Source organism: Alternaria infectoria (assembly GCF_024043175.1).
Source record: "Alternaria infectoria strain BMP 0036 chromosome Unknown scaffold_29, whole genome shotgun sequence".
NCBI classification, from domain to species: domain Eukaryota; kingdom Fungi; phylum Ascomycota; class Dothideomycetes; order Pleosporales; family Pleosporaceae; genus Alternaria; species Alternaria infectoria.
Window position 1 is genome coordinate 224645 of NW_026250718.1, and position 26033 is coordinate 250677.

At 54.2% G+C, this 26033-nt stretch overlaps 11 protein-coding genes across 11 annotated transcripts; 6 read left to right on the top strand and 5 right to left on the bottom strand.

Moving 5' to 3' along the window:
• Window positions 1–1525: 1525 nt before the first annotated feature.
• Window positions 1526–2149, bottom strand: J4E92_009962 (uncharacterized protein; the record flags this gene model as incomplete). Its single annotated transcript, XM_051501304.1, has 2 exons — window positions 1526–1792; window positions 1841–2149. The coding sequence occupies 2 exons, from the start codon at window positions 2147–2149 to the stop codon at window positions 1526–1528; spliced, it is 576 nt and encodes a 191-aa protein (XP_051348522.1).
• A 389-nt stretch (window positions 2150–2538) lies between these two features.
• On the top strand, window positions 2539–3827 carry J4E92_009963 (uncharacterized protein; the record flags this gene model as incomplete). Its single annotated transcript, XM_051501305.1, has 4 exons — window positions 2539–2705; window positions 2917–3148; window positions 3206–3593; window positions 3646–3827. 4 exons carry the CDS (start codon window positions 2539–2541, stop codon window positions 3825–3827), a joined length of 969 nt encoding a protein of 322 aa, XP_051348523.1.
• A 219-nt stretch (window positions 3828–4046) lies between these two features.
• On the bottom strand, window positions 4047–4793 carry J4E92_009964 (uncharacterized protein; the record flags this gene model as incomplete). Its single annotated transcript, XM_051501306.1, has 1 exon — window positions 4047–4793. One exon carries the CDS (start codon window positions 4791–4793, stop codon window positions 4047–4049), a length of 747 nt encoding a protein of 248 aa, XP_051348524.1.
• A 303-nt stretch (window positions 4794–5096) lies between these two features.
• Window positions 5097–7284, top strand: J4E92_009965 (uncharacterized protein; the record flags this gene model as incomplete). The annotated part of the gene is made up of 7 exons (XM_051501307.1): window positions 5097–5180; window positions 5238–5444; window positions 5506–5659; window positions 5707–5819; window positions 5867–6201; window positions 6249–6659; window positions 6708–7284. The coding sequence occupies 7 exons, from the start codon at window positions 5097–5099 to the stop codon at window positions 7282–7284; spliced, it is 1881 nt and encodes a 626-aa protein (XP_051348525.1).
• Window positions 7285–8486: 1202 nt separating this feature from the next.
• Window positions 8487–9473, top strand: J4E92_009966 (uncharacterized protein; the record flags this gene model as incomplete). Its single annotated transcript, XM_051501308.1, has 1 exon — window positions 8487–9473. The coding sequence occupies one exon, from the start codon at window positions 8487–8489 to the stop codon at window positions 9471–9473; it is 987 nt and encodes a 328-aa protein (XP_051348526.1).
• Window positions 9474–12598: 3125 nt separating this feature from the next.
• J4E92_009967 (uncharacterized protein) lies at window positions 12599–13567 on the bottom strand (the record flags this gene model as incomplete). Its single annotated transcript, XM_051501309.1, has 1 exon — window positions 12599–13567. One exon carries the CDS (start codon window positions 13565–13567, stop codon window positions 12599–12601), a length of 969 nt encoding a protein of 322 aa, XP_051348527.1.
• A 396-nt stretch (window positions 13568–13963) lies between these two features.
• Window positions 13964–16772, top strand: J4E92_009968 (uncharacterized protein; the record flags this gene model as incomplete). The annotated part of the gene is made up of 3 exons (XM_051501310.1): window positions 13964–14008; window positions 14347–14514; window positions 15123–16772. 3 exons carry the CDS (start codon window positions 13964–13966, stop codon window positions 16770–16772), a joined length of 1863 nt encoding a protein of 620 aa, XP_051348528.1.
• Window positions 16773–17318: 546 nt separating this feature from the next.
• Window positions 17319–19086, top strand: J4E92_009969 (uncharacterized protein; the record flags this gene model as incomplete). The annotated part of the gene is made up of 2 exons (XM_051501311.1): window positions 17319–17416; window positions 17481–19086. 2 exons carry the CDS (start codon window positions 17319–17321, stop codon window positions 19084–19086), a joined length of 1704 nt encoding a protein of 567 aa, XP_051348529.1.
• Window positions 19087–19345: 259 nt separating this feature from the next.
• J4E92_009970 (uncharacterized protein) lies at window positions 19346–20135 on the bottom strand (the record flags this gene model as incomplete). Its single annotated transcript, XM_051501312.1, has 2 exons — window positions 19346–20010; window positions 20060–20135. 2 exons carry the CDS (start codon window positions 20133–20135, stop codon window positions 19346–19348), a joined length of 741 nt encoding a protein of 246 aa, XP_051348530.1.
• Window positions 20136–20420: 285 nt separating this feature from the next.
• On the top strand, window positions 20421–23797 carry J4E92_009971 (uncharacterized protein; the record flags this gene model as incomplete). The annotated part of the gene is made up of 3 exons (XM_051501313.1): window positions 20421–20584; window positions 20633–23422; window positions 23482–23797. The coding sequence occupies 3 exons, from the start codon at window positions 20421–20423 to the stop codon at window positions 23795–23797; spliced, it is 3270 nt and encodes a 1089-aa protein (XP_051348531.1).
• Window positions 23798–24175: 378 nt separating this feature from the next.
• On the bottom strand, window positions 24176–25433 carry J4E92_009972 (uncharacterized protein; the record flags this gene model as incomplete). The annotated part of the gene is made up of 2 exons (XM_051501314.1): window positions 24176–24889; window positions 25140–25433. 2 exons carry the CDS (start codon window positions 25431–25433, stop codon window positions 24176–24178), a joined length of 1008 nt encoding a protein of 335 aa, XP_051348532.1.
• Window positions 25434–26033: the final 600 nt, after the last annotated feature.

The following is a 26033-nucleotide window of genomic DNA, read 5'->3' on the forward strand; positions in this document are numbered from 1 at the left end:
TCTCCCGAGGGGATGGGTGAGATACCGGAGAAAGGCTGGTTTTGAAGGTCGACGCCGAGGATGACTTCGGAGAGGGTGCTCCAGGGACGGCCGTCAAAGTTCTTGGAGGGGTAGTGCGTGAAGAAGACGCTGAGGCGTGTTTTGTACATGTCGCGATATTCTTCATTACTATAGAAATCCAAGAACGCGCCGTTGAGTTTCTGGCAGTAGGCGTCGCAGGCTACATCATTTGTACCCCGAAGCGCATGTGCGTCGTGCGGTGCGATGATGACTTTCATCTGGCCTTTCGACAAATGGTGGATGGCTGCTAGCGTGTCATCGAATTGGTCGAGCAGCGACTTGTCGAAGCCGCCTATCTCGCCTTCGGGATCTGGGTGTTGGGCATCTGGGCGGATGAAGAGGCGGATTACGCGGGCGCCGCTTTTGATGATTTCGCGGATTGTGGCGTCGCGGTGGGTGGGGGTGAGGAATTGGAGTTGGGGGTAGTTTACGCCGCCGAAGGAGTGGTTGGAGGAGGTTATTCGGAGGGAGGAGGTGGTGGATGCAGATATGAGGAGGGGATAGGTGATTAGAGACAGTAGTACTGCTAGGAGGGATGGGAGGAGCATCTTTGCAAATATGACATGGACGACAAGACAACGAAATGGAATTGCATTGCGACGCGGTATAAGACAATCATCCTGATCTGAACACGTGTAGAAGTTTTGCTATAGACAGATCTCTGTAACGGCGGACTAGATGTTGATACTTGCGGGATTGACAATGTTCATATGGATAGATTAATTGCGGTGGTGCGTGCAGCCAATCACGGCGTGCTTGCAGGCAGTATACGCGGGGTCGCTAACCTGGACGGCGGGATGATGGAAGTTGACAGGGTATGTTTTCTGGAGTTCGTACTGGGTTTGTCACGCTGTCTTGTGCTCGTGATGGTCCTGGCTAACGGGGATACAGACGCGTGGTTGATGCACCGGAGAATGAGCACAGCAAGCGTCGCATCGGGTATTGGCAAGATGTTATGGTATGATATTTGCCGCGATGAGGATCGGATGAAACCATGTATCAGAGTCGTCGTGCGCAAGTTCGGCGGATGGGAATGGCAGCTACGTTGTGCGCTCACTTTATCCTAGATACATAGCCTTGGTAATGATTCGGGTATGGACAGGAAGCACTGCGACGTGCTGCGATACGTCGCAGGATATCCTTTGATCAAAATCTACGGGGATGATCTGGATCCCTTGTCCTAGTGCTGGTGTTGCTCCTGTCAACGATTGAAGAGTGGCGTCTACTGCTCGGCGTAGTGCGGGATCGCACAAACGTCTCTGTAGACATACTACTTCCCTGACCGGCATAAAAACTGCGCAAGCGTAACCTCGTTTTGCGGTCGATAGCCTTGGGCGGTAATGCGCAATTTTACCAGCTCAGGCAGTGTGTGATCCAAGTCGAAGACTGAACCTTTCGACCGCTAGCATGGTCCTCATGTTTGTACAGTGCATTCGTCACGACGATGCTCGGATATTCGCAATTCTCATCCAGCCGGTTTATCGCACACAGCTTCAAGTTGCTTGAGCGTGGCCATGACTTCTTCTCCAATGTTTTCTCCGCTGGACGACGGTGCGAAGCGGCCATGTCGCAGCTCACTGAGGGCGCCAACAACGTCTTTAACTTCAGCCAAAGCCCGTCTGTTCTCTTGCTCTATCTCTGCGATCTGGGCCTCGAGGGTTTGGCATGCTTCTTCGATGTCGGAGTGGACCGTCTGTAGCGTGTGCGGTTTCTTGCGACTTTGGTCGGAGAGCTGGGTTTGTCAGCGCAATCCAGGTAGTCTCTTTCCTTAATGCAGTACCTCCTGTTCCATTTGAAGCGCAATCGGGTCCAGTCCGGCGACGGTGGCATCGTCTACGTGGCGTCTTTCCCGAGCGTACTCCCGCCTCAGCTGCTTGGACCGTTTGACCTCATCGATAATGTCCTGACGGATCAGCTCGATGTCCCTGTCGCGTATGTGCTGGAGCTCGCGATAGATCTCCTGCACGGCGGGGTTGGAGCGGTGGGCGCGGGGGAAGATGTCGGTGAAGTCGCGTAGGGTGGTGAAGTCGCGCAAGGGAGCAGGTGCGAGGAGGAAGTCACCGAGGATCTTGGCCTCTTGCGACGGCATTATTAGAGCGGTGGAGGGAGGTTTTAGACTGGATGGTGTCCACGCATATGATTGATACGGCAGTGTTGGTGGTGGATGCGCCAATGAAGGAGGGCCATCGGAACGCGCGACGACGCGTTGTGGCCCGTGCCCAGAAAACTCCCGTGAGACGTGCCTGGACGACTCCAAGCAAACGTCGACTGAACCGTCTTTCACCAAGCTTGTCGACTGTTTCCGGTATTCAGGCAACCCTCACTTCACTTTCGCGGCGCAAAGTATCGTCCTTATTGTTGAACACCAAGGCTGGCACGAAGACGCGCTACGTGGACGTGCAATCTCTCGCACCCTTACCGCTTCCTTCCTGACTACCAAACCCATCAACATCAGTTTCATCACATTCCATCGCAATCATGGCGCCCGCAGCTGCGCCAGAACCGTCCTTCAAGAAAGACGAAAAGGTCTTTTGTTTCCACCATGAGTTGCTATACGAGGCCAAGGTGCTCGAAGTCAGACCTGTAGAAGAAGACAAGAAGAACGGCTTCGAATACAGAGTCCACTACAAGGGCTGGAAGAACACGTAAGTATCTTCGCTTCGTTCGAGTCTGCGCTCGCCTGCTTGTCACTCCGTCTCCCACTGCAGAAGTCACGTTTGCCTCTGCATACACTTCACTCATGCCAGCGTACCACACCTTTACTTCATATTTGCAGCGGCACATCATCTCAGATCGCCCGCTCAGAACTCGAAAACTCGCGGCTTGCTTTTGAGATCGCTAGCTAACGCATCGCAGCTGGGACGACTGGGTTCCTGAGGATCGGCTTCGCAAGCTGTCTCCCGAGAACCGAGAGTTGGCCAATAACCTCAGGCACGAGATGCTGGCAGCCCAGCGTGCCGCAAGAGCCCAGCCCGCACCTGCGAAAAAGAAGGCTCAAGGTTCGGCGCGCGGTAGCGAAGAGCGCCAAACCTCCGTCACTGCTGCACCACGCGGTCAGAAGAGGGTGCGGGACAATGACTTGGAGAAGGTGTGTATCCCAGCATTCCGCCCTATGCTTTCCGGCGCACTCCCTAACTCCCTTTAGGAAGAAGCATTCCAGAATAAGCTGGCTGTTAGGATCTACATGCCAGATCGGCTAAAGAGCCTCCTAGTCGACGACTGGGAGAACATCACTAAGAACCTGCAGCTGGTTCAGCTGCCTTCAGCTTACCCTGCAGGCGTCATACTGGATGAGTACATGAAGCATGTCAAAGACAACAGCAACCGCACCAGCATCGAGCAGGACATCCTCGAGGAAGTCATAGCTGGACTAAAGGAGTACTTCAATAAGAGCGTCGGGCGCCTTCTTCTGTACCGGTTTGAGCGCGAACAATTCTACGACATCTGGACGCGCATCAATTCGCCGACCGATGATCTTGCGGCAAAGCCGCTTGCTGACATCTACGGCGGCGAGCATCTTCTGCGTCTTCTGGGTATGCATATATGAGTTATTAGATGTGAAAATTGCTAACAAGGCTTTCACAGTCACCATGCCCGAACTCATCGCGCAAACCAACATGGATCACCAGGCTGTTACGCGCTTGCGCGAGGAGCTCAGCCAAATGACGACGTGGCTCTCCAAGGAAGCGCAGATCAACACCTTCTTTGTGCCTACCTATGAGAGCCCCGGACAGGCCTACATCGACAAGGTCAAGTCCAGCACTTAGGAAGGCGGTGACTTCAAAATTTGATCAGTCGGCCATTTCGCTTTGACATTTGTGTATCATCACTTCTGCATGGCTGGTGGGTTAGGGCATTGTCTAATGGCGCATAGGCGTTCTTGAGTAGTAACAATCAGGTACGGGGTCGGGGTATGCAGTTCTTGAGTTGTAAAGCTCCAAAGTGACATGGATACAAGTATAATAATACAGACTCGAGAAAAGTGCTTATGTCTTCTTGATGACGTCCTCCAGTAACCCAGCAGCCCAATGCAAACACCTCGTCATATCGCCCTCCGCTTCTCTCGGCATGCCGTATATGCCAACGCTCTCGCAGACCTTCTCATCCAACTCTCCATCCACATCCCCATTCTTGAACAGGAACTTATGGTCTTTCACATAGTTCGGCCACACAATATCATCTACATAACCCGGCGGATCTTGCCAGAAGCCCTCAAGCGTCACATAGCCACTCCTCGCCTCCCGCCTCCGCTTCGCAGTCTCATAGCTCGTCCGCAAAAAGAGTCTAACATCAAAGATGTCACGAATATCCTTCATATCTTGCGAAAACAGCAAAAACCCATCAACAATACATATCCGTCGCTCTTCCCACTCCGACTTACTACTCTTCAACCACCCCGCTACCTCATCTTTCAACCTCTTGATCTCATCCTCAGGTACACCATGTTCGCCCACACTGTTCTGATCCTCCTGGCTGACCAGCCATTCTGGACTGTTACCATGTTCTTTGATGTGCTGCAGTGCTTGTTTGAGCGCAGGTAGGTTGAGCGACTCTATGCAATCCCAGTCCTGGACAGAGTTCTTGACGGGGATCTCGGCGTCGGTGAGGTAGAAGTCGTCGAGATGTAGGATGGAGAGTTTGGAGGGGGGGAAGATGTCGCGGAGGAGGCGGGAGAGGGTTGTTTTGCCTGAGGAGGAGGGGCCTGAGATGCCGACTAGGAGGGGGGGTGGCATGGTGGTTGGAGGGGTGGAGGGTTGAGAGGGTTGCGGGGTACCGGGAGTTTGGTCGCGCCTTCCTTTGGGATGTATTGACGGTTCACGATAGTAAGGATAATTCGAGGGGATATTGTCTAGTACCTAGGTATTTCCCTCACACGACATGCCTACTTTCACACGTGTGAATGGTGGGGCTGTCGGCGTCTGATCGCCCACCGGCCCGCTAGTTCCCCATGCTGCGCGACGCGCCTGCGACTGCCACCATCTGAAGCCCTGCATCACCCACGATAAATTCCCCAAAGTCCCTCCCACGCACCAACCATGGAGCCGTCACCGCTGACGCAGGACACGCGGCCTGAAATCTTCCAACCCAAGATAATATCCCTCTACGAAACCCTCTTCAAAGTGCGATCCTCTCCATCTCCACCCATTTTGCGCCAACCAAGTGCTAACCATGCCCAGGAAGACGACGAAGAAGTCGAGCTATCCGCCGGCTTCTGGCAAGAATTCTTCCTCCACCGCCCCGACCCCACCGGCCTTCAGCGCATACTCAGTTCGGTAACGCCGGACGAGATGCTGCACCAGCAAGCGCATTCGCAGGCACTCTTCAGCCAGGCCATCCTCCGCGTCAAGCAAGCCAGCGCGCCCGCCGACGAAATCGCCCTCGAGGTACCCATGCCACCCACCCACGCACACACACCTTCTCCTTCTCCATGCGCTTACCGCTTAGACCTTGACAGTCTTCCTCGATGCCGCTCTTACGAAGAAGTACACGAATCCGAGCTCTGATATCATAGCTGTTCTTACGGGGCTGAATGATGCGGATAAGGTTATGACGGATTTTGTTGCGGCGCTGGATACGGCGATACGGGGGGGAAGGGATAGTATGTATAGGGTGGATGTTGTGGAGGGATGGGCTGACCAAGAACAGTTCCTTTGCGTTTGAGGGCTGTGAGAGTGGCGCTCTCGATTACTGCGGCTGGCTTTCAGACTGCGCTTCCGTCGTATTTTACTCATCGCGACCTTTTTCCCTCGCTCATGAAGGTACGACAGAAAGCAAGACAGGGGGGATGCATACTCACAGCCAGTAGTACATCCAAGATTGCGACGACAGCACCCAAGTTCTCCCCGCGCTCTATCTCCTCGGCCTCCTCACCAACTACAACAAATTCGAGTTTCAGAACCCGTATAGACTGCGGCTAGACGACTTTGTCAACGATGCTATCATACAGGATATGGTCGCTTGTTTTGGGAATACATGTACAAAGCTGCGGGACGCCTATGTAGCTGTACAGGACGACATGCCAGAGGGCTGGTCGCTGGGCTCGACGTTGAGTTATATTGGCCTGGGTGCTCTTGCTCCCAGTTCCCGGCCAACCACACCTGTGCCGGCTCCGGAAGACGCCAAGTCGCTCTTCGCTGCACTGTAAGCGCTCATGGCCGTAATCACTGCTCATGGCTAACATTTACAAGACCAGGGCCTGAGATTGGCGTACTTCTCTCCACGTACGACTTCGCCAACGCCAACAAAGTCTTCTGCTTCAACCTAGTCAAGTCAGCTCCAGCGGACAAGAGCGAACCGTCGCCACTAAGCGCATACCTTTCCTTGACGTCCTACATGTTCCAACACGCGCATCGGTCTACCCGGGCCGCACTATACACATACCTCAGCCTATTCGTGCTGCAGATACTTGTCGAAGACCGAGAGCTCGCCAAACGCCTATGCAGTGACGAGTCGAAGCTTTCGGTGCGCTTGTGCCGTCAGAGACAGCCCTACCTGCCGGCAGTGAGGGGCGATCGCGTCCCTGCAGCTGTCATTCTAGACATGATGTCTGACGCCATCAGCCATAACCTGCGGAGGCGGTTAGACGTTGACTTCTACATGTGAGTCTCAGTAACAACATGGCACACGCTTGGCTAATCCTTTCCCAGCCTCTGCCTCGGCGTTCTATTACGTCTCCTCTCGCACCTCAGTCGAACCAAGACGCGCATCACATACCATTGGTCGGAATTGTGGCGGACCTTGCTCTCCTTCGTCCGCTTCCTCACCACCTACGAAAGCGACATCAAGTCCAACTACAAATCAAACGGAATGATCAACATACTTGTCAATCTGCTGGCCTTTGCACTGTCTAGCGGAGAGAACTTCCTGCCCGACCCTGCATCGTATGACGACTTGTTCTACAAGCTCGTGGAAAGCGGCGACACACTGATCAAGTTCCGGGACACATTCGGGTTATCAGGCCAGTCAGACTCCATGCAGACGCTCATTAATGTGTCGTCGCATTACCAGTCTCTGTTAGAGAGCAACGGAAAAGCGCGGTCCAAGCATCTTAGCCCGCAAGAAGTCAGCGCCGTTATCAAACAGGGGTACGAGACGTTGTCAATCGATGCGAGCGAGGGTTTGGATCGTTGGGACAAGTTCCGGGAGGCGGACTTCAAATCTCTGCTGAAGAAGATTGCTAGAGCGGCGGTAGAAGATGCCAAAGCACTGAATGACGATAATTGAGGCTGGATATGGCACAATTGCAGTTCTCGAAGCGACCGTCGTCGTGGCCGCCCGCGCGTTCAAATACCAACTACGAATCAACAAACAACGTTGCGAAACATTCCAATTGAACAAGTCTGGGAGCTCAGCTGTATTGGGGTGGATCAACATGAGGGGTCACACATCCAGTGGTTGTTGAGCGATCCAGGGTCGCGATCCACAACACGCACCATACACATGAGTGATGTCGAGTGCTGATGAGAACATGATTGTGTGTATCGGGAGGGGTCTGATAGCGAGTCGGTCTGGTGCTTGTCGACGTGTAATGCCAGTACGCATTGGCCAGACGCCGACTTGATACAACTCCCTTTCTTCCTCGCATCTCTTGTATTTTGATCGCTCAACTGCTTGATCTCTCTTCATCTATATTTGCAGTTCATTTCGATGGACTGAGTGTCTTCTTTCCTTTTATCCATCGCTTCATTGACCGCCGTGCATCGCAATGGCTACAACATCGCGATGCGACGACGGCGTCCCATCGCGGCATGGTAGCAAGGTACACAACCTCGCTCACCACACTGAAACATCCATTAACACCGCATCAGGACACTATCGTCCCCGCTGATAAGTCGAGCTCAAAAGCCGCATGGAGACGCTCACTGTCCGCCACTGTCAACCATGAAGAACATCCAGCACTTCAACCATGCCATGCATACAGTACCCCCAATGCGGATAGCTACACCAGCCAGGACCGATCGTTCGCGTCGTCATCTTCTACATTGTCATCGGCATCTCCCTCGACGACTCCACCAAAGTCTTTCTCCAGACCCAGCGTCCCTCAGCAAGCACACACAACGCCCAACGGCTACCGTCTTGGGCCTGACGGTAACGAAGGGTGGAATTCCTCATCGTCGAGTGTGCATACTGTACGGTCGCCCAGACAAAGCACTTCTGGAGCGTCTTCTCCAAGGACGAAGCATACTATCTATGGAGGAGTTGGGGATGGGGTGCTTGTTGTGCCTGCGGTGAATGAGAAGCCGGTGAAGAATGTTGTGGTTGAGTTTATGGGTTTGAAGCTGTGTCGGGTCTGCGATGCTTTGCCTTACTGTGAGTAGCTCTACTTCGAGTCGTAGTTGAACGGAGTAGGGATGCGAGAACCGGGTCTCTCAGCTACACTTCTCGAATCACTTGCTAACGCAAACACAGTACTCAGCACCCGCAACATGGTCGACCGCATCCAAGCCATCATCGAAGACGACTTCAAGCACGCGCCCGAATCCACCCTTTACGACCTCCACTCCATCTCAGCCGGACCACACCACCACACGTACACCGACCGCGACCGCGCCCTCATGGCCATCCTCTGCTCCCTCCGCACCCTCCCTTTCGCCCGGCAGGCCCAAAACAACTGGTACCCCCAAGGCCTCCCCATCAGCAAAGACAACAACCTCGTCCTCTACAACCACACCGTCGGCCTCGGCGTAAAGCAAACCGCCATCTCCCTCGACAGCTTCGTCGACCTGGCACAGTCCTGGCTCTACGTCCGCAACCCAGCGAGCCTGTCTGGTGTTGACCCCTCGGCGAAGAACAACTGGAAAAACATTGCGAACACGCTTTCCAACGCCGGCGTGGACATCCGCAAGATTGACCTCCAGCTCTGGGAGGCGCTGACGTACAGTCTTGAAGGCGATCATCTCACAGCCGCCATCGACGATGTCATCGAATGGTCCAAAGACGGCACACTGGATAGCCGCCACGCCGCCTGGCGCGACCACGCCATCTCAGAGACAAAAATGGTACCTGAGTCTCTCTCCTCCGACGGCTATCCCCCCACACCCACCTCCCCCTATCCCTCCACCCCCTCCAACAACCACTCATCCGGCCTCTACACCAAACGCTTCACGCACAAACACCCGCTGGGTCGCCCCCGCTCCCTCATCTCCGACGACGAAAAAGCCGAACTCCGCAAGGACCGTCTTACCCGCCTTACCGCTGAGGCAGCAGCCAAGAAACTCCAACAACAAAGGCAGGAGAAGAGGGAGAAGAGCAAGGGGTGTTTTGATAAGGTGAGGAGGGGGTGGAGGAAGAGGAAGAGTATGGTGTGGTTTGTGTGCTTTATTGTGGTTATATTGAGTGGGATTATGGGGGGGTTGGTGTGGGCTATGGCGAGTGGGAAACTGGATTTTACGCCGGGTGGGGAGGGTGTTTAGTGTGAGGGGGAGGGAGGGGGGAGGGTGTGGTGATGGATTTGGGGGTGTATGGTGTTAAAGGGTGGGAATGAGTGGGAGTACGGCGTTAACGGTTGGAGATGAACGAGATCACTATAGCGAGTGTCATGCCTTACGTGGATTCAATGGCGTTGTAGGCGTTGGACTTGTTATGGCGTTGAGGATACCCGTGGTATATGGGGTAGGAGTCTGGAGTTGGTGTTGGTAGTCGTGGAGGATGATAGACTAGGTCATCACTCTACTTTGGGATTCATTAGGACTTGAGGATGTGGTATCACCATATCACCAACATAGTTTGAGAGATACTCTTTTACTACACTTTCCTGTTAGAACGTGGATAATGGCAACCGTATTCCAACATTGTCTTATCCAACGAACGTCAATCCTTCTCCAGCTGTGACCTATCAACCTACGATACCATCACATCCCTACACACACACATACGCATACGCGTACAAATACTTCCCTCCATCTTCACCCCTACACCCTGCTCCCTCACCCCTTACTCACATACCGCCATCCACCACTAATCACCATCTCACCTCCATCCGAAAACACCACTACCCAGAAATCCCTACCTAACAAACCCTACCCTAGAACCATGCACATGCAGCGTACACCTCATCTCCGTGATTCCGTAGTCCCGCACTTCCGTGCTTTCCGCTCCGCTCCTTACTCCGACTCCGCTCCCTGCGCTCTTAGTCCGCACACGCTATTACAATCACACACGGACCAGCGCCGGTTCTAGATCTCGTTCGCGTGGTTGAGGGATGGCACGGGTGGGTGGTAGAGTTTGTACCTGAAGATCGTTATTTCGCTTGGTGGTGGGACTACTGGGACTATCGGAATCGGTAGGATAGGATGGGATGTGGTTCTGGACTCTGGAGGGGCTGGTGAGGTGGTAGTGGGTTGGTCACTGTGTGGGTGTAATTGGGCGGAGTGGATGAGGACTTGCGAATAGTTTTTGCTGAGGGTTGTTGGAATTATCAGAAGCTCACATACACATGTGCTAACGGGTGATTGTACATTCAATCGCAAGACATGCATTGCGGCACCCACCTACCCGTCTGAAAGAAGTAAAAGAAGACATTTCCGAGATCGATACCCGCAAGTTCCACAGCACCACCCAAACACTTCATCCCATCGCACCCATGAGATAAAGTCAGGAGTAAAGAAACGGTTCACTAGCGGTTCCCACGCTATTCTTAGCCTCAAAAAGCAATCCCATCCCAATCCATCCCGATCCCGTATCTGCATCTCCCAGACCACGCGGTTCACGTTCCAGAACACCACACTAAAACGTATCCTTGCAAAGCCGCGTTTCGTTAGCACTCCCGCGAACACGAAGAAAAATGTACGTTGCTGACTGCATCCTGCAAAACGCGATCCGAGCGATACTAGCACAGACGCGTTTTCTTTCGCTAGCAGCTTGCAGGAACTAGAAGTAGTTAAATGTGCAATTTGCTCTAATTGCGCTTGTGGTGCTTGTGAAGGTACGATGACGACGTGCATGCGGCTGGGTTCTTCGCTGTGCGTTGCGTTCGCGCAGTCGGCAAGGGGAGGCTTGAGCGCCACCATCGCTGGCCGGGTGCTGAACTCGGTAGTGTACTGCAGGTACGAGACGAGAAAAGAAAAACTAATTCTACCCGGGCTTGCATGTCTTGCAGGCTCTGAGACGAGAACCGAAAAGACCAGGAACATGCCCAGGTGTTGAAGCCGGATTGCGCTAGAGTTGTAGAGACACGAACGCGATACGAACAACACCCGTATGTACCTAGATGTTTTGTATCGATTGTGGAGATTGAAGCCGGGTCTACTTCTGTTCTCGATTTCTAGGAAACGTCGTGTCACACGAACCGTCTGGATATATGCCCGAAACCCTCGCTGCAGGCTGCGAATATCCTCCGACGCGTCTGACAGCTGTCACAATTGACAACGCTGACTCTCACAGAGAAAGTGTTCCACTGTGGCTTATTTTGAGAAATATCCCACGAGTGGGGAGTGGGGTGGGGGGTGTTCAGAACATGAAACTGAAACGAAAAGAACACACGACGATGTTTGAAAATACCCTTGCACTTGCTTCTGTTACAACGGGGGCCGCCGTCCCCAGAGTATCACGTGCAGCCTCCCTCTCCACCTCACTTCACCATTCCATACCCACCCAGTTACTACCAAGCCAAGCCGGCACAACTTCGTATCCTGAATCTTCGGCGGTTCTCTTCCTCCCGCCAGCCACAGTATCCCAGCCCGATTCCGAGCAGACATCGAGAGGAGAATCCGGATCTAACATCCTGTTACGGATTACGGAAGTAGCCATGGCTAAATCGCGTGACCCACTTTGGGTGTGGGCTACGGCAATTGTAAATTGAATGGCGTGGCTGGGTAGGTCCCGGTAGATGAGGCGGTGATGTCATGGTTAGCTGCACATGCACACAGACGGATGTGTGTATGCAAGTCAGGACCGTTGCAGATACACCTAGAGGCGGAGGCAAAAACGAAGTGCATGTGGTGGGAAAGTGCGTTTTGGCTGTTGATGTAATGTACGTTTATTTCGGGATCATGGACGTTTTTTCCGATGTGATTGCTTTGCTTTCCGAGACCCTGGCAACTGGTTGTGTGTCGCGTAGACTTGCGATGTTGGGGCCCTTGTCATGTGCGGTCGGTGGCTGTGGGTTGTCCCGCACGCACCGCCGTTCGATGTTCGATCGGCAGCCGATCCTGTCACATGGCCGAGGAGTGATGATCGCGAGGGGGATTTGGGTAAGACTTGCACTTGGTTGGGAGGGTCAAGTCAAATCGACAGCAGTGTGATGTACAGTTGTTTAATATAGCGAATGGCAAGTCAAATGTGTGGGTAATGTAGTGTCGGTCCACTCTTGTTGGTAGAGCAGAGTAGTATGTAGATTTGATGATGGTAGTTAAAGTAATAGTAAATGCAATGTAATGCGATGCTAGCGATTGTCTCGTCCAGGACAAACGGGATATGCAAATGTGGTATCATGGAAAGTGACAAATAAAACACCGAGAAATGCCATGGGAATGTAACGCCGCATCCGTTGTCTTCGTCCCACTCTGTACAGTTCGTAATCATGCGCGCCGTCAACTCATCAACTGCTGTCCTCGCTGATCGTCGCATCGCTCGCCGACGATACTGACGATTTGTTGTCTGAAGGCAAGGGTCCGAGTGTCCAGCGCCAGTCTCGCGTCCGCTTCCGTCGTCCGGCGACGGGAGTTTCGGGAGCTGAGTCGCTGTCGTCGTCTGAAGATGACGAGTCGCGCTTCTCGCCTGTGCGGGGCGACTTTGGTCTTGGTGAGCTCTCTGCGGAGGACGATGTGCTGATGAGGGAGAGCTGGAGGGGCGATATGCTGGTTTCGGAGGGGTTCTTCAGAGCCTTGAGACTTAATGACGGCTGTGATGTCGAGGCGTCGGAGTCGGTGGTGGAGGCGGTGGATGCGAGAGAGGAGAGTGTTGAGACGGAAGACTCAATGTCGGAATGTGCGAGGGTGTATCTGGTGGTGGTGATCTCCTCTTCCAGTGGTGTGCGGAAGGAGACGCGCTTCTCGGCGGGGAACATGGGCCGGCTGGAGCCCATCTTGCGTGGTATTATCGAGCGCGCGGGGCTGTTGGAGAGGATGGAGACGAGGTTGTGGGGTTGCTTGTAGGGTATTGAGAGGGTGGCCGAGTCGTGAGAGGCCGATGTGAGGGTGGAGGAGAGGGTAGACGCTGAACTTGGCGTCGATGCGCTGGTAGAGCCGCTGGTGGCGGGCACGTCGCTCTCGATGGAGAGCTGGGGTCGTGAGGGGCGTTGTAGTGTCGGGGCAGTCGCCGGGCGCTCATAGGCGTTGGAGAAGGTGTTGCGGACGGTGGGCGATACGGCGCTGAGGGTTTCAAGACGGAGACTGGCACCTTTGCCCAGGATGCGCGGCTGCTCAGTGTTGATGGAGAGTTTGGGCCGGGGCGGGGCCTGGCGCGGGGGTATTATAGGCAGCGAGGCGGCCATGGAGGAAGTCATTGAGGTCATACCGGACATGGCAGATGATGCTGGGTGCGAGGGCTGGAGGGTGGACAGCATCATGTGGGGGGTGTCCACGGGTATGAGGCTGGTGCCGGAAGGGTGCAGATGATATTGCGAATACTTGGGGACAGGCGAGTGCTAGAGGGGCACATCGCTATTAAACACTGCCATGTCGGCTGCGGATCCACCAGGACGGTCTTAACACGAAGCGCCTGGCTGGGGCTGCTCCCAAAATACCCAGCAGCCACTAGGCTTGTCCAAAGATAGATGCAGCGTGGCAAACATAATTGGGCTACCCGCGCCCGGCGCTTGGCGTTGACGGGCGGCGTTTCGCACCTGGCCACACACGTCGCGCCTTCACGCGCGCTTCATCACCCGTTGCACCACCACCTGCATCTCCACACGACACGCACGCCGCTGAAACTGCTGCACAACACCGGCGCTTCTCGTTGCTCCATGAAGAAACTGAAACGCCAGACCGGCTCCGTCATCGTCCACTTTGTTCGTAAGCACCAGGCACAGCCTTCACGCCTTGGTCGCCCTATTCGGCCTCACCTACTAACCTTCCCTCGTATCCACAGGACTACGTACGTACTTCTTACCGCGTGCGGCCGAGTCTACGTATTTGAGTGCGCAGAAGATAACGTCTACCGTGCCCCTCCCCACAGGACTGCTTCTACGCCAGCGTATTTGAACATGAAAACCCAGCATTACGACGCTTGCCACTGGCCGTGCAGCAAAAACAGATAGTCGTCACATGCAACTATGAGGCCCGCCGACGCGTACGATCCCTTGACTACCGCCGTGCCCGTGTCATCGGTCCAGTCTGACTCTCCCAGGGCTTGCACAAGCTGCAGCTGATCCACGAAGCGAAGAAGGTCTGCCCAGATGTAGTCATCGTCCTGGGCGAAGATCTTACCCGCTTCCGGAATGCTTCCAAAGAACTCTATGCTTTCTTGCGATCGTTTTCCTGGAACTCCCGTTGTGAACGACTAGGCTTTGATGAGGTTTGTCTTTCCTGGTCGCCTTTCCACTCTCGACCCTCGTGTCTCAGCACCGCCACCTTTGCAATCTCATTTTAGTCCCAACGTTTTCTGTTCCCTCACCGTATCGTTCATGCGAGTCATGCTAAGGCGGGCTAGGTGTTTTTAGATGTCACCGACATGATCGACTACAATGTCAGCATTCTCAATTCTAATGACCTCAGCAACGCCTTCTTTTGTCTCGATAAGAACGATCCCACTGTGGGGTTTCCTTACGATGCGACGCAGCTGACGGGTCATCTATACCCCAAAACGGCCTCTGAACACTTAGGTAAGCGGCACACGGCGTATACGGTGTGGCGTAGCAAAAACATCTTCTTGGAATGGACCGCGAACGGCAAGGCTGACAGCCCTTGCTGAATCCTTGCGGCTACTGAGACCAGCAACCGTGCCTATGGGACTGCCACCAATAGTCTGTGATTCGATTATGCAGGTGCCCACCGTATGCGCCATAGATGCTGTACATAGCCGAGCGTTGGAACTGATCGAGTGTAGGCACCACGCCCGATCTGCTGCACCTCCGATTGGCTCTGGGAAGCCATTTAGCACATCACATACGGACTCGACTCGAGGCAGAGAAGGGCTACACGGCCACGGTTGGCATCTCTACGAATAAGCTTCTGGCAAAGCTTGTCGGCAACACATATAAGCCCAATGCTCAAACTACACTGGTCCCGCCCTATACGACTGATGAAGACGATGAGACTATCGACAACGTGACTGCCTTCATCGACGATCACGAAGTCGGCAAGATTCCCGGCATAGGGTTCAAGATAGCACAAAAGCTCCGAGCCCACTTACTGCAGAGGCCGGCAGAATTTGATGCTGGACTGGTGTATGGTGGGACCAAAGAGGCTGTTCTTGCTCGCGATGTAAGAACGCATCCTGGAATCGGTCCGGAGACGTTGGAGCGGATACTCGGTGGTCCGGGCGTACCACATGGCACCGGGACCAAAGTGTGGGGTCTACTGAACGGCTGTGACGACACAGAAGTAGGCCAAGCACGCGAAATACCGCGTCAAATCAGTATAGAAGATAGTTACATGCGCTTAGACACCCTCGAAGCCGTGACCAAAGAGCTGCGCATGCTAGCCAAGCGACTGCTCGAGCGAATGCACACCGATCTCCTAGAAGAAGATGACGATGCACACGACCTATCCACGGCTCCCACTTCCGCCACCACTTCAAAGCCTATGAAGCGCTGGCTCGCCCACCCGAAAACACTCCGACTAACAACCCGACCACGGCCGCCTCAAAACCCAGATGGCACCCGCAATCGGTCCTTTGCACGCATATCCAAATCCGGACCCATGCCAACGTTTGTCTTCAGCCTAAAAGACGACAATAATAATACTATGGATGCCGTGGTTGAGAAACTGCTGTCCGAGACGTTGCTACCGCTGTTTCGCAAGCTGCATCCGGAGAGGAAGGGATGGAATCTTAGTCTGGTTAATGTTGCGGCGACGAATATGGCGGATGCGGCGAGGGAGAGGGGTGGCGTGGGGAGGGATATTGGGAAGATGTTTAAGAGGCAGGATGAGGTGTTGAGGCAGTGGAGGGTTGATGATGAGGTGGTGAGTGAAGAACAGGTTCAAGTTGAAGCATCTTCATCACCAGATGAAGCGCCTTGGTTGCAAGAAGCAAGGCGGCAACGACGGGAATATATGATGGACGAAGAGCCATTCATACCTGAAGAAGACTGGGTGAGTGAACAGCAGCCTCAAGTTGAAGCGTCTCCATCACCAGACGAAGCGCCCTGGTTGGCAGCAGCGCGACAGCAACGCCTAGAATACATGAGAGACGAAGAGCCATCCATACTCGAAGACGATTTCGTCAGTGAACAGCAGGCTCAAGTTGAAGAAGATCTCGTGAGCGAAGAGCATGTTCAAGTCGAAGAAGATTTCACGAGTGAACAGCAACCTCAAATCGAAGCTTCTCCATCACCAGACGAACCGCCCTGGTTACAATCAGCGCGCCAGCAACGCCTAGAATACATGATGGATGAGGCCTGGCCGACAGGTGAGATTATACACAGGCAAGGTTCTGAGGATTTGCCTACTTCGTCACAGAAAATCGGGTCGCCCGTGGAGGATGAAGATATCTGGGAAGAGGATGAAGAAGATATGACAGATGCCGATTCTTTTCGCTGTGAGGAGTGTGGTGCTGTTATGCCGAGTTTTGCTATGGGTGCGCATTGGAGGTGGCATGGTATGATGGAGTAGGCCGGTTGGGGGAACGATGTTGCAATGGATGTGCCACAAGCTATATGATACGAGTACTATTGCTTTGAGCTCGCTTCTATCTAGTGCTTAAGTCTTCCAAATGGCTGTTGTGTAGGCGCTGCTTCGTGCAGTGTAATGCAAATGCAGGGTAGGTGGGGGAGGCGGAGTGGAGGTGAAATTCATCTGCACCCCCGCTACAGATCATGTATTTAATGCCTACTATATTCCTGCTCAAGCCTCTTCGGCGGGCAAGTCATATAATCCGACAACTATTACCTTGAAGATTCTTACAAATGGCTGCTGTGTAGGAGCAGCTGCCCGAAGTGGAAATGCCCCGCTAGGATCTCGGACGCGGGTTCCTCGGCAGTCCGAAGCCGTTGCACCAGTGGCTGCGACATGTGATTGACGTACATGGCAAGCCCTCTTGCAAATGCTTAACCAGAGCGCCAACCCGCGACCCAAACTCCACATTCCTACTATCATGTCTTTGGCGTAGACTTGATCGATACCCTACACACAGTCGCCCACCCGCCCACCCCGACCACGATGCCTGGCTCGTCGCGCTTGCCCGTCAGTCTCCGCGACACTTTCAATGCGCGGAAGAGCTCCGCTAATGGCCAGCTCGTCGCCTTGAACATCGATGTGTATGCGCCCTTCTCTTCCGATAACGATATGTGAAGGAGCGGAATACTGACATGAGATATTCAGCCTGCGCAACATCATCTTCGTCCTTTTCCTCCTCCGCTGGACACGCATCACCTTCTACCAACTCAAAGGACGCGGCATCTTCGGCTCCATCAGCGATGCCTACATCAGCATTCGCCGCTACCTCTACGGCGTCTTCCTGCGACTTCCCGGCGTGCGCGACAAGGTACAGGCACAGGTGTCTGATTCGCTCCTAAAACTCGAACGGAAACTTGTTCCGAGCGGTCCCGGCGTCGAGCGCATCACCAGTCTGCCCGCCGAAGGATGGAGCGAAGAGGAGGTGCGCAAGAAGCTGGGCGAACTGGCTGATATGGAGCATACTCGGTGGGAAGATGGAAGAGTCAGCGGTGCGGTATACCACGGTGGCGAGGAGTTGATCAGACTGCAGACGGAGGCGTTTGGCAAGTTCACTGTTGCGAACCCCATCCACCCGGATGTGTTCCCTGGTGTGAGGAAGATGGAAGCTGAGATTGTGGCTATGGTGCTCTCTCTCTTCAACGCACCGGATGATGCAGCCGGTGTTACAACGTCTGGCGGCACAGAGTCCATCCTCATGGCCTGTCTCTCCGCACGCAACAAGGCGTACGCTGAGCGTGGCGTCACTCAGCCCGAGATGATCCTGCCTGAAACCGCACACACGGCTTTCCGCAAGGCCTGCGAGTACTTCAAGATCAAGATGCACCTCGTCGCATGCAAAGCACCGAGCTACAAGGTCCACCTACCCTCCGTCTCCCGTCTCATCAACCCGAACACCGTCTTGCTAGTCGGCTCCGCGCCCAACTTCCCCCACGGCATTATCGACGACATCTCCGGCCTCAGCAAATTCGCAGTCAAGAAGAAGATTCCCCTCCACGTCGACTGCTGCCTAGGTTCCTTCATCATCCCCATGCTACCCAAGGCAGGTTTCGAATTCGAGCCCTTCGACTTCCGTCTGCCAGGTGTAACCAGCATCTCCTGCGACACCCACAAGTACGGCTTCGCGCCCAAAGGAAACTCAACCGTCCTCTACCGCTCCGACGTATACCGCAAGTACCAATACTTCATCTCGCCCGACTGGTCCGGCGGCGTCTACGCATCCCCCTCCATCGCTGGCTCACGCCCCGGTGCCCTAATCGCAGGCTGCTGGGCCAGTCTCGTCAAGCAAGGCGCAAACGGCTACCTGGACGCCTGCCACAAAATCGTCGGCGGCATGAAGAAGATCGAAACCGCCATCCGCGAGAAACCTGAACTCTCATCTGATCTCAAGATCATCGGTCGCCCTATGGTGTCCGTCGTATCTTTCCTTTCCAACACCCTCGATATCTACGACATCGCTGATGGCATGTCGGGTAAAGGCTGGCATTTAAATGCGCTCCAGAACCCGCCTGCTATTCACATTGCTGTTACGCTGCCGATTGTGGCGGTGGTGGACAAGCTTATTGAGGATCTGGTTGAGGTTACGGAGGAGGTTAGGGATGCGGAGCGGAAGAGGATTGCGGAGGGTAAGGGCGCGAAGGGCGCGGTTAAGGGGGATACGGCTGCGTTGTATGGTGTGGCGGGCAGCTTGCCGAATAAGAGTGTTGTTGTGGATTTGGCGAAGGGGTTTTTGGATACTTTGTATAAGGCTTGAGGGGGGTGTTTTGATTGATGAGGCGAGAGCTGGGCTGGCGTGTTGATACCTACATACCCCATTCATTATTTGTTGTGCTTTCTTCAGGGTTGATGTTGATCATACTGTCCATTGTCGATTTCAAAATTGTACAGTTCAATACATGTTCTCTTATGATACATGCTACATATTGCATTTACACTTGACAACATCGTCCACGCAGCTGAAGTGGCAGACGACCCCAATTCTTCCGGTCCACAACCTCTATCCCAACCCCCATCTACATCTCCACCCTCGGCCCATTCGCCGGCGCACTCGAACTCGCATCAGGTATCCTCGCAGCCGTCTGCTCAAGCGGCTCCTTCCTCCTCGGCCTCTTCAAATCCTCCTCCGTAACCCCATTCAACCCCACCTTCGTAATCCCCATAACCGGCGCATCCCCCTTCCTCACAAACTCATACAGCCCCGGCAACTTATTCCCCGCCAGCCTAAACGCATCCTTGACAACCTGCTCGTGCAAATCCCCCTGAATCTCAAAGATGATCTTGCTCACCGCCACCCTCGCAGTCCAGCGGTCGAAACTACCTTTTCCTTTGCCCATGCGCACGTCGTTGCCCGAGGTGTACACGCCGATGTTGGCGGCGATGCGCATGTAGAGCCGGAATTTCATTCCTCGAAGCCGTTTGCGGATGGTTTCTTCGGCGATGCGGAGTTGTTGCGCGGAGATGCGTCGGTCGTGGTCGCGCATTCGGAGACCGTAGTCGCCCCAGACGACGGTTGTGCCGCGCATGCTGCCGCCCGTGGGGACGCGGCAGCGCCCTTTTCGTGATTTGCGGGATTCGCCGGCTTTGGGGGCGAGGTAGTTGAGAGTGGGACGGGTTGTGGAGAAGAGGCGGGGGGTGTTGAGGGTGGGTTGGGGTTTAGATAGGCATGTCTGTTGGAGGACTGGGGGTGCGTTAGCATAGCTGTGGAAGGTGGGAATTGAGTGTCGTACGTGTGGGTCTTGATACAGAGAGGTTCAGTCGGCCGAATTGAGCCAGCAGGCTTTGTGATATCCTTGGTGGCGGCATGGCGTTGTGATGTTGGACCTGCACTAGGCCAATCGTTCAGTAACTTTGGTGTCGAAGTTCTGATGCCAAGACACATCTGTGGCTGCTGTGGCGCACGCGGGGGTGTGGCGTCAATGCGCCTGCCTAATTGCCTAATGACCGCGCGAAGTCGCGTCGTGCACGTCAATGGCGCCTGTTGTCCATCAACCCACCCAAACCCCGTTTCCCCCCATTGTTTGGCTCAACACTTGACAGCGAACGCGTCACACTGTTACAATCTAATTACACGCGTTTTTCATCGTCAAGATGCCTGCCGACATTCGCAGCTTCTTTGGCGGCGGGCCCCCAAAGGCAAGCCAGGGATCACAGAAGAAAGATGAGCCTGTGCCGAAGAAGGCCGCGCCTAAGAAGAAGGGTCGCACAAGTCGTGTCGTAGAGGATTCTGACGACGATGATGAGGAGGAGGCGAAGTGAGTGTACAATTTCTGCTTGGTGACGTCAAATCTGACAGTTTATAGGCCGAAGAAAGCGACACCGAAGAAGCCCGCCGCAAAGAAGGTCAAGCGCGAACCGACGCCAGAACCCGTCCTCGAAGAGACCACCACATCAGACTTCTTTGCCAGCTCGAATAAGCCCAAGCGAACGGAACCTGTTAAGAAGAAGGCGGCGGAGACACCTGCTGCGACACCGAAGAAGGCACCTGCGAAGGCGAACGGAAAAGCATCAAAGACGGCTACCCCGGCTACCAATGCTAAGGCATCTGGCCGTGCGAAGAAACCCGTCACATCCTATGCCGAGCGGGATGACGAGGACGAGTTCCCGGACGACGACCTGGAGGACGCGGACGATATCTTCCAGGCCAACATCAAGGGCAAGGGCAAAGACGACTACAAAGAAGCCTCAGAGAGCGATGACGACGTACCTGTGAAGCTGCCACATCGCGGAACACCAAAGGCTCCGGCCAAGCAACAGAAGGCGATCAAGGAGGAAGACGACTTTGATCCAGAAGACGAAGATATTGACATGAAGGACATCGACGCAGAAGACGAATTTGTGGAGCCCGACGAGGATGAGCAAGCGCTGAAGAGCAAGCCAAAGAAGACACCGACTGCAGGCAAGAAGCGAAAGTCACCCATTTCTGACGACGAAGAGGAAGAGGAGGAGAAGCCCAAGAAAGGACGACCGAAGAAGGCTACAACGACGACACCGAAGTCGCCAGCGAAGAAGAAGGCCAAGAAGGAAGAGGTTGAGGATAGTGCGGATATCCAGGCCATCTACGACAGCATCCCTACAGTGCGCGCGCCCACTCCACCACCCAAAGACGACAATGCCAAGTTCAACTGGCAGGCGAATGCAGGTCGTGGGGAAGCTGCACCACTCGGAGGCGGATCTAGTGAGATGCCATCAGGCTCAGAGACATGTCTTGCAGGTCTCACATTCGTCTTCACTGGTGTGTTGCAGAAGTGGGGTCGCACTGAAGCCCAGGAGCTGGTAAAACGGCACGGCGGAAAGGTCACTGGCGCTCCAAGCAAGAAGACCAACTATGTTGTGCTAGGCACAGATGCTGGCCCGAGCAAACTGCGGAAGATCCAGGAGATGGAAATCAAGACAATCGATGAGGATGGCTTGACGGTGCTTATCGAGAAGCTGACTGCGGCTGGCAACAAGGGCGACAGCAAGGCACAGGCCGAGCACGCTGAGAAGCAACGCAAGGAGGAGGAAAAGATCAAGAAGCAAGCTGCAGAGCTTGAGCAAGAGGAGAAGAAGCGTCAGAAAGAGCTGTCGGCAGCAGCCAAAGCTTCCGGTAGCAAGACAGCCTCTGCCGTCACAGCAGCTGCTCAGAGTGCAGGCCCGGCCGTAGACTCCCGTTTGTGGACTACCAAGTATGCGCCCACATCACTCAACCAGATTTGTGGCAACAAGGCGACGGTTGAGAGGATCCAGCGTTGGTTGCAGATGTTCCCAAAGAACCTCAAGACTGGATTCAAGCTGGCTGGCAAAGACGGTAGCGGAAACTTCCGTGCCATCATGCTGCATGGCCCACCCGGTATTGGCAAGACTACCGCAGCGCATCTCGTCGCCAAGCTGGAGGGATACGATATTGTGGAGAGAAACGCCAGTGACACCCGAAGTAAGAAGCTCATCGAAGACGGTCTACGTGGCGTCCTTAGCACCAACTCACTCCATGGCTACTTTGCTGGAGACGGAAAGAAGGTTGAGGCAGCTAAGAAGAAGCTCGTTCTCATCATGGACGAGGTCGACGGTATGTCTGCGGGTGATCGTGGTGGTGTCGGTGCGCTCGCAGCGGTGTGCAAGAAGACGGAGGTTCCCATGATCCTCATCTGCAACGACAGGAAGCTGCCAAAGATGAAGCCCTTCGACTACGTTACATTCGATTTGCCTTTTCGACGGCCCACTGTCGACCAGGTACGATCACGCATCATGACCATCGCATACCGAGAAGGCTTGAAGATGCCTGCACCAGTCGTCAATGCACTCATTGAGGGCAGCCACGCCGATATCCGCCAGGTCGTCAACATGATTTCCACAGCCAAACTCGACCAAACAGCCATGGATTTCGACAAGGGCAAGACGATGTCTAAGAGCTGGGAGAAGCATGTCATCTTGAAGCCATGGGACATCACACAAAAGATTCTCGGTGGCGGCATGTTTGCCTCGAGCAGCAAAGCCACACTCAACGAGAAGATTGAGCTCTACTTCAACGACCACGAGTTCAGTCCGTTGATGCTGCAGGAGAACTACCTCGGCACAAACCCGATGCAGTCCCTGAACTACTCCGGCAAAGAGAAGAACCTGAAGAATCTGGAGTTGGCGTCACTAGCAGCCGACAGTATCAGCGATGGTGATCTTGTTGATCGCATGATTCACGGTTCCCAGCAGCAGTGGAGTTTGATGCCTACACACGCGGTCTTCAGTTTCGTCCGACCTGCAAGCTATGTTGCTGGTAGCACTGCCGGGAACCAGACGCGCTTCACATCATGGCTAGGAAAGAACAGTTCTACAAACAAGCTGAGCAGAATGATCAAGGAAATCCAGGCTCACATGAGGTTGCGGTCTTCCGGCGATCGACACGAGGTTCGGCAGCAGTACGTCCCACTTCTCTGGACGGACCTAGTTCAGAAGCTGCAGAAAGAAGGCAAAGACGCTGTTCCGCAAGTCATTGAACTGATGGACAGCTACTACCTGACCAAAGACGACTTCGACGCAATCATGGAACTCGGCGTCGGACCTATGGACCAAGAGAAGGTCAAGATCGACTCACAAACCAAATCCACATTTACACGCCTGTAAGTACCCCCCTCATCTTACCATCGCCCACTTACACTACTAACACCCACCGCAACAGCTACAACCAACAATCCCACCCCCTCCCCTTCATGAAAGCCTTCTCCGTCGCCCAACCCAAGAAACAAGCCAAAGAGAAACCGGATCTTGAAGAAGCGATCGACGAATCTGACGACGGCGAGGTTGTGGAGGAGGTCAAGGATGAAGAGGAGGATGTGGATTTGTCAAAGGATAAATATGTTAAGCAGCCGAAGAAGAAGGCTGCGCCGAAGAAGGGGGGTAAGAAGAAGAAGGATGAAGAGGATGATGAGGAAGAGGAGGTCAAGCCCAAGGGTAAGGGCAAGGCGAAGGCGGCGCCTAAGGGGAAGAAGAAGTGAGGCTGGGGGGTTTTGGTGAGTGGGTGGAGGGAGGATGGATGTGGGCTTGTTGTGAGGTATGTATGATAGGGTGGTTAGATTTATCGGTGGCAAGGCTGGGAGGACGGAGTGCATAGTACTTCAAGGGCGTATCTACACAGCGAGTCTAGTTATTTCGCATATTTTGAAGCAACATAGTCAAAATGGAAGTAATATGTATGTCTGCTGTGGGGCATGAAGTGCTACTTGCATTGTCAGGCCTATCACCAATGTTCACATCCCGAGTGAGTGGAATTCGTCCATTGCAGTACAGTATCTTTGCGCCAACCCAACCCATATAATTACCATGTACCTCATGTCATAACATCATCACAAACTACCTCTCCGACCCGTCCCAATCTACTTCCCCTCCCCCAACCCCTCCCCCTTCACCCTCCTCTCCCAAAGAAACTCATAATCCCCCATCGCCCTCTCCACAAAATCCTCCAAATCCGCCGCAAACTCCTCATTCCACTCCTCCGCCCACTTCTTCCTCTCCGTCTCAAGGGTCAACCCTTTCGCCTCATACCCCTTCTTTATCCCCTTTGACGCGTTGATTGTGCTGAGGAACCGCGCCATGAGCGGGTTATCTTCAATCTTTTTTTCTTCCCACGAGTACTGCACGGAGTCCGGGTCTAGGTTGCACTGGAGGCAGAGTTCGCGGACAGAGGCAGGGTTGTTCATGATGTCGTCGGCGTCGATGATACGGGGGGTTATGCCTGAGGTGGAGGATTGGGAGAGGTACCATTCATACAATGCGCGCGTATATTTCAAAGTATACGTCGTACACGTATACAACGTCCGGGGCTTGGTGTCTGGAAACGAATCTTTCTGCGCGCGCAGCATGGATGGGAACATTAGGATTGGGTGGCGGATCTGGAAGATGGGTTGGAGGGTGAGGAGGAGGGAGTCGGGGACGGAGGTGGGGTTTGTATGGGGGAGGGAGGGGGATGATGCATTGTTGCGTGGGTGGATGGTTAGGGCTGGCGGTTTGTCGTGCGGGTAGACGGTGGAGAAGAGGCGGTCGGGGCCGGAGAGGAAGATTGTGTGTTCTTTTACGAAGGCTTGTTTGCCCTGTTGAGTTGTTAGTTAGGTGTTGTATCTGAGGCTTGAACCGCGGTTCATGTTGCGTCTCTCTTGTTGTGTGCGCGCTCCAAACGAGGCTTGAACCGCGATTCGTGTTGGAGACGGGCCAGCCCGAGCACGTCATCTTGTGGGCGGATCACGACGAATGCATGTGCGGTTGTGGCGCAGCCTTGTCCTTATAACTCCCCAACCCCACATCTCTCTCCTCACATCACCTCTTTCTTGCTATCCTACTTACATTCTTTGCGCAATCCTCCAACTCATCTTCCAACTTGCCAAACGCCGTCTTGAACGTCTCATACAACCCGTTCCTCTCCTCCTCAGGCCACTGACTCAGCGGCCCCTTCTCCAGATTCATCAGCGTCGCAAAGCCGCCGTCGAAGAGCTTGTAGCCCGAGTTCTGGTAGCCAGGCTGCTTGGACATCATGGTTTGGAAGAGATTGGACGCTGAGCGGGGGTGCGTGAGGAGGTAGACTCCGCGGCGACCGGGTGGGATGGCATTAGGTTGGGGTGTTTGGAGTGTGCCTGGCATGGTGGCTTGCTTCCAAGGTTAAGAAGATGGGGTAGGTTGGTAGGTATTGAAGAAGAAGAGTCTTGACAAGATAATGTATCAAGCAGAGAGAAGAAAAGAGCAAGGCGAAAGAATTACCGACGGTAGAAAAGAGCTGGCTATCGCAAACAACTTATGCGCTTACGGACGAATACACCCCGTCACTTTGTACCTTGTATGAGGATCATCACGCTGCAGTACAGCGGCTACCGACTGCCCGCCCCTCCCCCCAACGGTCTCACCTCCATGGTGTCCACATGCGGTCTACGGCGACCGAGGAGTCCGAAAGAGCGGAGCTGATAAAGCGCTGCAAGGCGATATGACTTTAGGCTGTGGCTGCTGTCAAGGCTACGTAAGGCTACGCAAGGCTACGTCCACTAAGCGTCGCATGTCAGCCCCGCACAAGGCGTAAAGTGACTGCAGTCGCCTCGCGCCAGCGGCCGACAGACCGACGTTACACTATCGGCCGAAATATACGCATGCAGATCCGTGCAAGCATACGCACTTCTAGTATGTACGACCGCTACTTTCGTACATCAGGCAAAGTCAGGCCATCTCGGTGGATATTGTGTAGTAACAAGC